A 13868-nucleotide genomic window follows, 5' to 3' on the forward strand; every position below is an offset into this window, starting at 1 on the left:
AACTCTGCTAGTTAAACTGGGCTTTTTTTCAGAAACACATCAAGCCAGTTTCCACCTCAGGGCTTTGGCGCCACCTGGTCCCTCAGTCTGAGTCTGGAATGCTCTTTTGCATGTCCCTGTGATTGGCTCCTATGTCACTGCCCCAGAGAGGCCTCCCCATACTAACCCTAACGTCGCTCCACTCCGTTCACTGTCTTATTCCAATGGCCCAAGTCAGCATCCGAAAGTATCTTGATACGCTTTCTGTACGCCTACGACACGTGCGCTCGCTCTACGGAGCACGGCATTTCCTGACAGTTCTACCACTGTTTTCCGCCACTGGCACCTTGCCTATGGCCCAGAGGAGGCGCTCCGTGACTATCTGCGGCGGGCACACGATACTAAAACCACACTCTCAACCTCGCTGGACCCTCACACAAACATCCCGAGGAAGGCGCGGCGTCCTCCGAGGCCGCCACTGCGCGACCAGCACGCGGGGGCCTCTGGGAAGTGTAGTTCGCAGACCCCTGGGGGTTGCGGGGGCGAAGCTCCGCGTGCGCAGGCGCACTTCCGGTTCAGTCCCGCCGCTGCGGCCATTGTCCGGCCCCGGTGCGGCTCGGGCCGCTTTGGGCGGTCCCACTGTTAGGCAGAATCGGAGAGGACGGAGCTTGGAGCTGGGGCGGGAGGAGCGGGCCCGAGGCCCTGAGTGGGCCGGAGGTCAAGAAATCCAGAGCCTCCAGAAGGTGGTGATTCCGAGTTCGCTTGTCGGGGAGACACCTCTCATGGGTTTGGCGGGTGTCTGCGGGGCCGCGCCCTCCATCCTGGGGGTGGACCTGGGCGTGGCTGGGGACGGGTGTCCAGGGCGCGGCCGAAGCTTTTAATTTGGGGGAGAGGGAGCGGCAGGCCCTGGTGTGGTCCATTGTCCTCCACACCTTTCTTCCCGGAGGAGAAGAGACTGAGGGGCGAAGGTGGGGCGGGCCGGGGCGGGGCGGGATGGGATGGAGGCGCTGTTGCAGCCCGGTGAGTCTGCCCTCTTCTCTCTTCCCAGTTCCTGTCCAGGAGCGGGGCTCCAAAGAGGCGGGAATGGTTCCAAGGCCGCCGACCGGCGCGCCCCAGGTGAGCAGCGCGTTCTTATCCGCCCTGAGGGGCCGCATCCAGCTAGGTTCCGGGGTGGGGGGAACGGTGTTTGGGGCATTGTTCTCCACCTAGGACCCCCTTACCTTGGAGCTTCCTAGCTAGGCGAAGCTCGAAGGTATCCAGAGCTGGGGGAAGAGATTCTGTGGATGCAGGAGTGTCAGCGGACTTCCCAGATGGGACTGCACTGTGAGGTGGAGGGGACCAGGGCGGCGTGGTCATGTGAGGAGTTAAGGTTGGGTATGTTGGGAAGTGTCAGTGTTGAGTCCTGAATACCAAGCCAATTCTTTGAACTGTCAGTAAGAAATGGAGAGGGTGGGGTAACAGAATCCCAAACTGTTTGTATAGGAGGAAGTGGCTGTCGCGACAGTGAAGGAGAGGAGCCTTAAGTTCTCATTCAGGAGCCATAGAAGAATCTTAAGGGGTCGCAGAGGCTTGGCCAAGACATGCCTAGGAAGAGGCCAGAGGTGGACTTTCTTTGACAAGGAGGCAAAAAACCAGGGAAGACTTGTCCCATAGCTTTTCAAATCTTTTCCTGTTTTAACAAAGGTATAGTAGTGGACATCCCCAGAAGTGCAGCTTTTGTCGTAATAGGCTGATTTGTGAACCCATTCGTTTTGGGGGGATGGGGGTGGTTTCTAGAAATTCACATCTCTGAGGTTATCCATTGAATTACATAGAGTATATGGGTGAAAATATAACACAGTCCAGGTGATATTTTAATCCACACTTTAGAATTAAGGAAAAATGACAGATTTTAGTTGCTAAGTGTGTGAGACAATCAAGTTCAATCCAGATAAAAATACTGACTTTAAAAGCAGTTTACAGTAAATTAAACACTGTAATTAAGTAATATAATGCCTTTATATTTTTTACTTACATGTTTTTGTTTTAAAAGGGTGAGCCTTAAGAAATAACACACATAGCAGCACTAAAATAAGACAGTTATTTGGTTTGAGGGAAGCCAGTGCAAATCATTATCAGCTTTACATACAAAGTATTTGGTCAATAGACTGTGAGGATTAGGATGACTAACACTCAGTCAGAAGTTATGGTCCTTTCTACAGGGGGATTGCCCTTTTAATGGAGCTGGGCTTGGATTCCAGTCGAATGTGGATTCCATGGTCTTCTAGAAAAACTGAAAGTGGATATGTGCTCTGTGAATTTTAGGGACTGCTTTAAACTTGTTTAAAACTTTTTTCCTGAAGCACTCTGGTCCAGTTATATGCTCCTGAAATTGTCTGACAGTCTGCTTGGGTTACCTTACCCAGGCTGCAGGTGATGAACAGGGATGAAGGACAGAAGAGATCAGTGGCCCTACCACAGGGATTTTTAGGGAGAAATTTCCCTTTGTCACTGAATACCCTTCTCTGAGCATGGACCCTCAGGAGAATACAAAAGATGAGTAATTGGATTACTGCTTATCCAGGAAGTTAATTTGATGGGGGAAGACAGCATCACCCAGAAATGTAGCAAAAGAGAAGTAGTGTCAGGTGTTACAGAGGCCCAGAGGTTGAGAGAGGAGAGAAAATTCTTTCAGTGGGAAGGATTTAGTGTAGTCACCCTTGAATATCAGCTTGATAGATAGAGTCTAGACAGGTGAAAATGAAAGGTGGGGGAAGAGGTGATTGACTTTGTGGGTCAGGAGAGTTGGGGGTGAGAAGATAAGGGGCATAGTCATGAAACCATTGTACTGTATGACAATAAGTGTGAGCAACAGGCAACAGGAGATAGGAGTTATTCGTTCAGCCACCCATTCATGTCAACATGAGATGGTGACATGTGAGCAGACTTTAAGAGGGTGAGGGGTTTAGCAATGCAGATGTCTGAGAGAAGAATGCTTTAGGTAAAGGAACGGCTGGCAAAGGCCCTAAGGCAGGATGGGTGTCTGGTGTGTTCAAGGAGGCCATTGTAGCTTGACCTGATGTTTATGAGCAGGGAACTTATTTTTCTTAGTTTTAAAGATTAGTGTGTAAGAGCAAGAGATGAGAAGTTGGAGCTTCTTGGAAAGGTGTTTTTTGTTTGTTTGTTTTTAATTAGAGAAATTGTAGGTTTAAAGAAAAATCATGCAGAAAATATAGAATTCCCATATACCACCCTATTATTTTTTTAAAATTTTTATTCTAATATTTATACAACCTAAAATTTTCCCTTTTGACCACATTCAAGTATATAATTCAGTGCTGTTAATTACATTCACAATGTTGTGCTAACATTACCACCATCCATTAACAAAATTTTTCCTTCAACACAAATAGAAACCATGTGCAATTTAAGCATTAACTCCCCATTCCCTGGTAACCTATATTCTGGTTTCTAATTCTGATTTTGCTTGTTCTGATTGTTTTATAACAGTGAGATCATAGCATATTTGTCTTTTGTGTCTGGCTCATTTCACTCAACATGATGTCTTCATGGTTCATCTATGTTGCCACATGTATCAAAACTTAATTCCTTTTTACGGCTGACTAGTATTCCATTCTGTGTATATACCACATCTTCTGCATTCATCGTTTTATGAAACTTGAGTTGTTTCCACCTTTTGGCAATTGTGAATAATGCTGCTATTAACGTTGTTGTGTAAATATCTGTTTAAGTCCTTGCCTTCAATTCTTTTCTTTTGGGTATATACCTAGAAGAGGTATTACCAGGTCATATATACTTAACTTCTGAGGAACCGCCAATCTGTCTTCTACAATGGGTGCACCATTTTACATTCCCATCAGCAAGGAATTGAGTGTTTTTATTTCTCCACATTGTCTCCAACACTCATAACGTTCCATTTTTTAAATGGGCATTCTAATGAGTGTGAAAGGGTATCTCATTGTGGCTTTGATTTCCATTTCCCTAATGGCTAATGATGTTGAGCATCTTTTCAAGTGCTTATTGCCATTTCTGTATCTTCCTTGAGGAAATATCTATTCAAGTATTTTGCTCATTTTTTAATTGGGTTGTTTGTCTTTTTATTGTTGAGTTGTAGGATTTTATATTCTGGATTTTAAGCCCTTATTGGATATGTGGTTTCCAAATATTGTCTCCCATTCTGTTGGTTGTCTTTTTATTTTCATGGGAAATTCCTTTGATGCACAAAAGTCTTTAATTTTGATGCATTCCCATTTATGTTGTTTGTTGTTGTTGCTCATGCTTTGAGTGTAATGTCTTAAGAAACCACTGCCTAAAACAAGGTCCTGAAGATGCTTCACTGTGTTTTCTTCCAGAGGTTTTATAGGTCTGGTTCTTACATTTACATCTTTCATCCATTTTGAATTGATGTTTGTGTATGGTGTGAGGTGTGAGTAGACTTGGCACCCTTGTCAAAAATCAGTTGGCCATAGATGTGAGGGCTTATTTCTGAATTCTGAATTGTATTCCATTTTTCTATATGTCAGTCCTTGAGCCAGTACTATGCTGTTTTGATTACTGTGGTTTTGTAATAAATTTTAAAGATCTGAAGTGTGAGTCCTCCAACTTAATTCTTCTTTTTCAAGATGGCTTTGGCTATTCGGGGTCCCTTACCTTTCCATATAAGTTTGATGATTGGCTTTTCCATTTCCAAAAAGAGGGCTGTTGGAATTTTGATTGGGATTGTGTCGAATCTATAAATCGCTTTGGGTAGAAATGTCATCTATATTCTGTAATATTCTGGTTCCAATAAAACTTCCAATAAAAGTTCCAGTCCACGAACACAGAATATCCTTCCATTTATTTAGGTCTTCTTTGATTTCTTTCAATACTGTTTTGTAGTTTTCTGTATACAAGTCCTTTACATCTTTGGTTAGATTTATTCCTAATTATTTGATTCTTTAAGTTGCTATTGTGACTGCAATTTTTTCTTGATTTCTTCTACAGATTGTCCATTACTAGTGTATAGAAACAGTGCTGGTTTTTGTGTGTTGATCTTGTACCCTATTTGGCTGACTTCATTTATTAATTCCAGTAACTTTGTCATGGATTTTTCAAGATTTTCTGTATATAGGATCATGTCATCTGCTAATAGGGGAAGTTTTACTTCTTCCTTAAAAATTTGGATGCCTTTTATTTCTTTCTCTTGACTAATTTCTCTGGCTAGAAGTTCTAGTACAATGTTAATAATAGTGGTGACATGGGGCATCCTTGTCTTGCTCCTGATCTTGGACGGAAAGTTTTCAGACTTTCACCATTGAGTAAGATGTTAACTGTGCGCTTTTCATATATGCCATTTATCGTGTGAGAAAGTTTACTTCCGTTCCTAATTTTCGAGGAAAGGGTGCTAGATTTTGTCAGATGCCTTTTCTGCATCAATAGAGATGATCATGTGGTTTTTTTCCCCTTTATTCTGTAAATTTGGTGTATTACATTAATTGATCTTCTTATGTTGAACCACCCTTGCATATCTGAGATAAATCCCACTTGATCATGGTGTATAATTCTTTTAATTTGCTGTTGGATTGGGTCAGTATTATTTTGTTGAAATTTTTTGCATCTGTATTCATAAGGGGTATTGTTCTATAATTTTCTTGTGTATTTTTATCTGGCTTCAGTATTACGGTGATATTGGCCTCATAGAAATAGTTAGGGAATAGTCCCTCCTCTTCAATATTTTTGAAGTTTGAACAGGATTGGCATTACTTCTTCTTAGAATATTTGGTAAAATTCCCCTGTGAAGCCATCTGGTCCTGAGCTTTTCTTTGTTGGAAGGTTTTTGATTACTGATTCAATCTCCTTACTCATTATTGGTTTGTTGAGATTTTCTTTTCCTCTTGAGTCAGTATAGATAGTTTGTGTATTTCTAGGACTTTGTCCATTTTATCTAGGTTATCAATTTTTGGTATATAGTTCTTTATAGTATGCTCTTATAATTCTTTTTATTTCTGTGGGATCTGTAGTAACACCCCCCCCCCCCTTTTCATATCTGATTTTGGTTGTTTGTGTCCTCTCTTTTTTCTTTGCAGATCTAGCTAAAGGTTTCTTGATTTTATTGATCTTTTCAAAGAACCAAAACTTTTGGTTTTGTTGACTATTTTTTCTTCTCTATTTCATTTATATGCACAGTAATCTTTGTTATTTCTTTCCCTCTGCTGGCTTTGAGTTTTGTTTGCTCTTCTTTTTCTAGAACCTTCTAGTTTTAAGGTTAGGTCTCTGATTTGAAATCTTTCTTCCTTTTTAATATAAGCATTTAGAGCTATAAATTTCCCTCTTTGCCCTGCCTTTGCTGCATCCCATAAGTTCTTGGTATGTTGTGTTTTCATTTTCATTTGCCTCAAGCTATTTCCTAATTTCCCCTGTAATATCTTCTTTGACCCATTGGTTGTTTAATAATATGTTGTTTAATTTCCATGTATTTGTGAATTTTCCAGTTTTCCCTCTGTTTTTGATTTCTAGCTTCATTCTGTTTTGGTCAGTGTTCCTGTTTGCTAATGCTGCCGTTATGCAAAATACCAGAAATGAATTGGCTTTTATAGAGAGTTTATTTGGTTACAAAGTTACAGTCTTAAGGCTATAAAGTGTCCAAGGTAAGGGGGTACCTTCACTGAAGAATGGCCATTGGTGTCTGGAAAACCTCTGTTAGCTTGGAAGGCTTGTGGCTGTCATCCGCTTGCTCCCAGGTTACATTTCAAAATGGCATTCTCCAAAATGTTGCTCTTGGGGCATTTTGTCCTCTCTTAGCTGCAGCACCTCCAAAATGTCACTCTTAGTTGCTCTGAGGGCCTTGTCTGTGAACTCCTTTATATGACTCCAGTGATCCAATTAACACCCATTCTAAATGGGCAGGGTAACACCTCTGTGGAAATTATCCAATCAAATGTTTCACTCACATTTGATTGAGCCACATCTCCATGGAAACACTCAATCAAAGAATTCCAGTCTAATTAACACTAATACATCTGCCCACACAAGACTGCATCAAAGAACATGGAGTTTTTTGGGACATAATACATCCAAACCAGCACAGTCAGAAAAATGCACAGTATGATTTCAAATTTTGAATTTGTTGAGACTTGTTTTGTAACCTAACCTGTGGTCTTTCCTGAAGAATGATCCATGTGCACTAGAGAATAATGTGTATTCTGCTGCTGCTGATATGTCTGTAAGGTCAAGTTGGTTTAGAGTACTGTTCGAGTCTTCTGTTTCCTCGTTGATCATCTCTCTGGATGTTCAAGCCATTATTGAAAGTGCTATATTGAAGTCTCCTACTATTAATGTAGAACTATCTATTTCTCCCTTGAAATCTGTCAGTGTTTGCTTCATATAATTGGGAGCCCTGCCGTTAGGTGCATACATACTTATAATTATTGTCTTCTTGTTGAATTGACCCCATTATCAGTTTAATAGTGACTTTCTTCATTCCGCATAACAATGTTTTACTTAAAGTCTGTTTTATCTTATATCTCTTTTGGGTGCTGTTTGCATGGTATATATTTTTCCATCCTTTTACTTTCAACTCACTTGTGTCTTTGAATTTAAGGTTAGGCTCTTTAGACAGCATATAGTTGGGTTATGCTTTTTATCCATTCTGTCAGTCTCTGCCTTTTGACTGGAGAGTTTGATCGATTTACATTCAAAGTAGCTACTGAAAATGCAGGATTCCCTTCTGCCATTTTGCTATTTGGTCTTTATAAGTCTTACACCTTTTTTACCACTCAATTCTTCATTAATGCCTACTTTCATATTTATTTGATTTTTTACATTGTACCATTTTAGTCCTGTCTCATTTCTTTCTGAATATATTTTTCATATGTTTTCCTTGTGGTTACCATAGGGTTAAAATTTAACATCCTAAATCTATAATACTCTTGTTTGATTTGGTACCAACCTGTCTTCAGTAGCATACATGTACAGTTCCTATCCCCCTCTAATCCTCCCACCTCTTTTTGTACTTGCTACAAGTTACATCTTTGTACATTGTATGTCCAAAACCATAGGTTTGTCCTTAATTTTTATGCCTGTGCATTTTAGAACCTGTAAGAAGTAAAAAGTGGAGTTACATACAAAAAGTACATATACTGGCATATATAATTACCCATATGGTTACCTTTATTGTAGGTCTTTATTTCTTTATGCTGTTTTGACCTACTGTATAGTGTCCTTTCCTTTCAGTGTGAAGATCTTCCTTTAGTATTGCTTGTAGGATAGGTCTAGTGGTGTCAAATTCCCTCAGCTTTAGGAGTCCAGGATAGACCACAAAACAAGTCTCAATTAATTTAAAAATATTGAAAGCATACTGTGTATCTTTCCATCCACAATGGAATGAAGATAGTAATCAAAAACAAAGAGAAAACTGGAAAATTCACAAATATGTGGAAATTAAACAACATACTATTAAACAACTACTAGTTTGTTTATCTGGAAATGTCTTAATCCGCTGTCATTTTTGAAAGAAAGTCTTGCTGAATTTAAAATTCTTAGTTGGCAATTGTTTTTTTCAATACTTTAAATTTATACCACTGCCTTTTTGCTTCCGTGGTTTATGATGAGAAATAGGTACTTAATCTCTTTGAGATTCCCTTTTACATAACTCATTGCTTTTCTCTTGCAACTTTCAGAACTCTCTATCTTTGGTGTTGGGCAGTTTGATTATTATGTTTCTGGCTGTAGTTCTCTTTGAGTTCATACTGTTTGGAGTTCATTGTCTTCTTGAATGTGCATATTCATATCTTTTGTTAAATTTGGGAAGTTTTCTTCCATTATTTCTTGAATATTCCTCTACCCCTTTTGTCTTTCTTCTGATGAGACTCCTATATTGCTGTATATTGGTACTCTTGATGGTGTCAAACAGGTCTCTTAGGCTCTATTTGCTTTTTTAAAATTCTTTTTTAATTTTGTTCCTTAGCCTGAATCATTTCAGTTGTCTTCGAGATCACTGATCCTTTCTTCTGCCAGCTTCAATCTACTGTTGAAACCCTCTAGGGAATTTTTCATTTCAGTTATTGTAGTCTTCAATTCCAGTAATTCTGTTTGGTTCCTATTGAGAATCTCAAATAGATTTTCATATTGTTCATTCATTGTTTTCCTCATATCCATATGTGTTCTTTTTTTTCTTTAACTTGGGTCTATTTTATTTTAATCTTCTTCACCAAGTGAGATTGTCAGTCAACCAGTATTTTTTTGGATGTCTACTATGCAAGCGAATAAAACCAAGATAGATAAAGTGATATCAAGAAAGCACTTAGCCATCAAGAGCGCTCATCCAGAAATGTGTCTAGAATTAAGCACCTCTTTTCTTGAAAATACTTGTTTCCTTTTCTGACTCTTATTTATTTATTATTATTATTAGTAGTAGTAGTAGTAGTAGTAGTAGTAGTAGTAGTAGAGAAGTTGTGGTTTACTGAAAAATTATGCATAAAATAAAGGGTTCCCATACACCTTATTTTTTTTTTTTAATCTTCATTTTATTGAGATATATTCACATACCACGCAGTCATACAAAACAAATAGTACTTTCGATTGTTTACAGTACCATTACATAGTGGTACATTCATCACCCAAATCAATCCCTGACACCTTCATTAGCACACACACAAAAATAACAAGAATAATAATTAGAGTGAAAAAGAGCAATTGAAGTAAAAAAGAACACTAGGTACCTTTGTCTGTTTGTTTCCTTCCCCTATTTTTCTACTCATCCATCCATAAACTAGACAAAGTGGAGTGTGGTCCTTATGGCTTTCCCAATCCCATTGTCACCCCTCATAAGCTACATTTTTTTTTTATCTTCATTTTATTGAGATATATTCACATACCACGCAGTCATACAAAACAAATCGTACTTTCGATTGTTTACAGTACCATTACATAGTGGTACATTCATCACCCAAATCAATCCCTGGCACCTTCATTAGCACACACATAAAAATAACAAGAATAATAATTAGAGTGAAAAAGAGCAATTGAAGTAAAAAAGAACACTGGGTACCTTTGTCTGTTTGTTTCCTTCCACTATTTTTCTACTCATCCATCCATAAACTAGACCCATACACCTTATTAACACCTCCATTAATGTGGTACACTTGTCACAATTAATGAAAAAAACATTTTTATAATTATACTATTAACTGTAGCCCATCATTTACACAGGGTTCACTGTTTGTGTTTTACATTCTTATGTTTTTTTAAAAAAACTTTTATTCTAGTAACATATATACAACCTAAAATTTCCCCTTTCAACCATATTCAAATATATAGTTCATTGCTTTTAATTGTGTTCACAATGTTGTGCTGCCATCACCAATCCATTAGTTCTTTCTCTGTTTTCCTTTATCTCCTTGGGCATATTGAGGATCATTTCTTAAAGTTTTTGTCTAGTATATCCAAAATCTGGTTCTCTTCATTGATGGTTTATGGAGTTTTATCTGTTTGCTTTGGGTGAGCCATCATTTCCTGTTTCTTTGTTTGTCTGTAATCTTTTGTTGCACACTGTACATTTTAATATTTTAAACTGTGAACTCTGGGATTTAGTCCCTGAGCTGTCTGTTCCTTAAGGTTGTATCCAGCTAGTGATATGACAGATTTCCTTGAGTGCCAGGAGCCAACAAAAACAAAACAACCAAAGCAAAAAGCACCTTTCATCGTCTTTACAAATTGGCCCTGCTTTGGCTGGTGGTTTCCTTCAGAGTTTAGCTCTTCTGTCAAGAAGATCAACCAGAGGTGAATGCGAAGGGCACGGTTCTCCCTGTCTTATCCGAGCCTGGTTGGAGCTGTGGAGCCTGCTTCTTTTCATGGGCATGTGCTTGTTAGTGGCCTTAGGAATTCCCCCATTTATAGGAAGTGGAATACCCCTTCTATTCCCCATGAAATGGACCCTCACTCCCCTCCTGGAGCTCTATTTTATGACTTAATGCAGGTAGTCCTTTCCCTCAGGCCACTTGGACTTAACTGTTTCTTACAATGCTTGAGCTATCTTCAAGCTGCTTCTCTGTCTTCAGGATAAATTCTGGGAGGGCAAGCTGAGACAAGTTTCCTGGCTTAATCTTTAAACTTCCACCAGATAGATGTCACTGACACACTGTCACCTCAGTATATGCATGGGGGTTACTTTGCTCCCTCAGGATCAGGGCCAGGGCCCCACAATGGGGTTGTAGGCTGTCTGCACGCACACCATGTTGAGCAGCTAGCAAGAGCACCATGAGCTTCACCTACTGTGTTCGGGCTGCTTTTTCTTGATTTGGCATTTGCCAAATCACTTGCCAAGTTACTGCAACCCTGTAACTGTTTCCTGGAGTTTTGAGAAGATGGCTTTTCCAGTTTTTGCTAGTAGTTCAAAGATTTAGTGGGGGAACAGCACCCTGGTGCATCTTAGGCTGCCATCTTGATCCACCACAAGTCTGGGTGGGACCTTTCCGCCTAACAAATACCTGAAGTGACTCTGGCAATGGGATGGAAATGGGAGCAGAGATGGGAGAACCAGGATACTGTTAGAATCGATGGTGTCTTTCTTGTTGCTGACAGGGTGGCGCAGGAATGAGACACAGACACAAAGTTAAGAATTAAGGGAGCAGGGGGCCCACGGCATCTTGTGCTAAGTGGACGATAATGCACCTTTGCTCCAGTTATTTATTTCAGAAGATCAGGGAGTATATGCTAAATGTCCTCAGGCTCGGGAGAGCCCACCAGATACCTATGTTTACATCCTGTTGCATATCAGAAGGAACAAGCTAGGTTTAGGACAATGGTAAATGTTGTCATCATAGTCACAAGACACATATCTTTACAGGGCGGGCCTGCATGGCATTCCATGCAGGCCTGTGGCTTAGCGTTCTAAGCCACCACCCTAGATATGCCACAGGCAACATGGAAGACTTGGTTTCCCACACTTTCTATGACAACTATGTAAACACTATGTATCCTTGTCACCTGCTCTTCATTATACATGTACTACATTTTTAGTTAGGGAAAAAAGCATTTTCTAATCTTACAGTTTAACCCACCAGAACAGTAAGAAGTGGGGTAAGTTTTATAAGAAAAAAGCTGTTTATGGAGACCAAGTTTCTTGGTGTTCTCCCTTGATGGGAAGGAGTTGGACTCGGGGCCTCATCTCTGTTGATTCCAGGAGCTCTGTGGTCAGATCACCAGGATGAACAGACCTAGCAAAACTTGGCTCAGGTCACCCAAACTCAGACAAGATGTCCTTGGGACACCAGGGAAAACCAAGTCACTTGCTGAGCCAAGGCCCTCTGTCCGGAGGTCACCTTTCTCAGCCACTGGAACTCATCTACAAGTCTCAGCTCAGCCACTCCTGCTGGTTCATGTTAGGTGTCCGTCTTGTGTATTCCCATAGCACCCATGCACATCTGTCAGAGTTCTGTTCTTACTTCAGATGGAGTGGTGTTTTTACCCATCCATCTCTACTAGGCTTTGAGCTCTTTTAGAGCAGGCCATTTGACAACTCCTTTCAACACCTTCCTCCAGAGTACACACGCAGTCAGTGGATGTCTTATGAACATTCATAACCACTTAACCCTAAGCAGCAGCATTATTTCTGCATTTTATACTTCTAACATAAAAATTATATATTTTTTGTTACAATGACCCTAAATCTTCTGATAAAATAATTGCTTAAAACAATTGTGACCTTCACTGAACAGTTTTAAGAAATTTCATCTTTGAGAAGTTAGTATGTTAAAACATTCCTCTAAGACCTACTTCAAAAATTTGATTCTTTTCCTGACTTTTCTATTCTTGTACTACTTTTATTTGATTAAAATATTTATTATAAAAAAGTATGTGAGCATATATATATAGTAGACTTTTTAATAGGAAAAATTCTTTTATGATCCTTTTCCTTTATCTGTATCTGTTTTGATGAATTTTCTTCTTTTCTCCCTATGCATGGTTTTTCTCTTAAATGTTTTCAATCATATTTTAAATTTCATAACATTTTAAATAAGGATTTTTCCTATTTTTTGTCACTGTTAATGGCATTAATGTACCAAAATTTATTTAACCCTTTAGGTCGGACATTTAGGTTTTTAATTTTTTACTATTATAAATGATATTGGGATAAAAATCTCATTTAGTTACAGTAGATTATTCTTTCAATATACAATTAAAAATTTCTTTATTTCTGTATTCTTAAGTTAGATAGACCTAAGGGTGTGTGTGAGTGTTCCCTTTGACAAGTTTTGATGTCATCCTTAATTTGTAAAAACATTCAGATTGCTTTTCATTTTTTTTTCTGTATTTTGAAAGAATTTACCTATCAAATATTTAGATCTAGAACTTTTATAGAGGATAATTTGGGGACAGTTAATCTCTATTTCCTCCTCTTCTACTTTTTTTGTGTGGCAACATTGGTAATTTAGAATGTAAAAATTGTCCCTTTCATTAAGATTTTTTACATTTCTTAACTTACTGCTGCATAGTTTACTATCTTGTTTATTCCCATATCTTTAAATGGATTTATTTATTTTAATTTTTTGACCATTTGCCTGAGATTTTTCTGTTTGTCTGATGTTCAAAAGGAACCAGCTTTTAGTTGTAGTTATTCCATTGTTTTCACCTTGGCTCTGCTTTTGCAATCCAAGAATTTACTTCACTAATGTATAATTGTTTTCACTCTCAAAATGGCTCCTCATTTTCCTTCTGTAAGAATTACCCAGGCTATATTCATTGACTCAGCAGACATTTCTGTGGTGCCTGCTCTGTGCCAGGTAGTGGTTCTTAACCAGTCACACTTCAGAACCAGTCAGGAAGTAGTACCTGCTTCCTGTGGGGCTGTGGTGAGGCTTCAGTGAGAACATTTGGTGAGAGGGTGCACATAAATGACTGAGCTCTTTTAT

General features: G+C 39.2%; 1 protein-coding gene across 8 annotated transcripts in view; it reads left to right on the top strand.

The window, feature by feature from the left end:
• Positions 1-565: 565 nt before the first annotated feature.
• The window catches only part of ZFP90 (ZFP90 zinc finger protein), a 44695-nt gene continuing 31392 nt past the window's right edge, over positions 566-13868 (top strand). For all 8 annotated transcript variants that reach the window (XR_005213827.1, XR_005213826.1, XR_005213828.1 and 5 more), the window contains exons 1-2: positions 566-722; positions 1028-1095. Coding sequence is in view for 5 of the 8 variants with exons in the window: in XM_037816064.1 (XP_037671992.1) it covers positions 1063-1095 (33 nt within the window). In the remaining 3 variants the exon portion in view is untranslated. The remainder of the gene's footprint in view (positions 723-1027; positions 1096-13868) is intronic.

Source organism: Choloepus didactylus, chromosome 22 (assembly GCF_015220235.1).
Source record: "Choloepus didactylus isolate mChoDid1 chromosome 22, mChoDid1.pri, whole genome shotgun sequence".
Classification (NCBI taxonomy): Eukaryota; Metazoa; Chordata; class Mammalia; order Pilosa; family Megalonychidae; genus Choloepus; species Choloepus didactylus.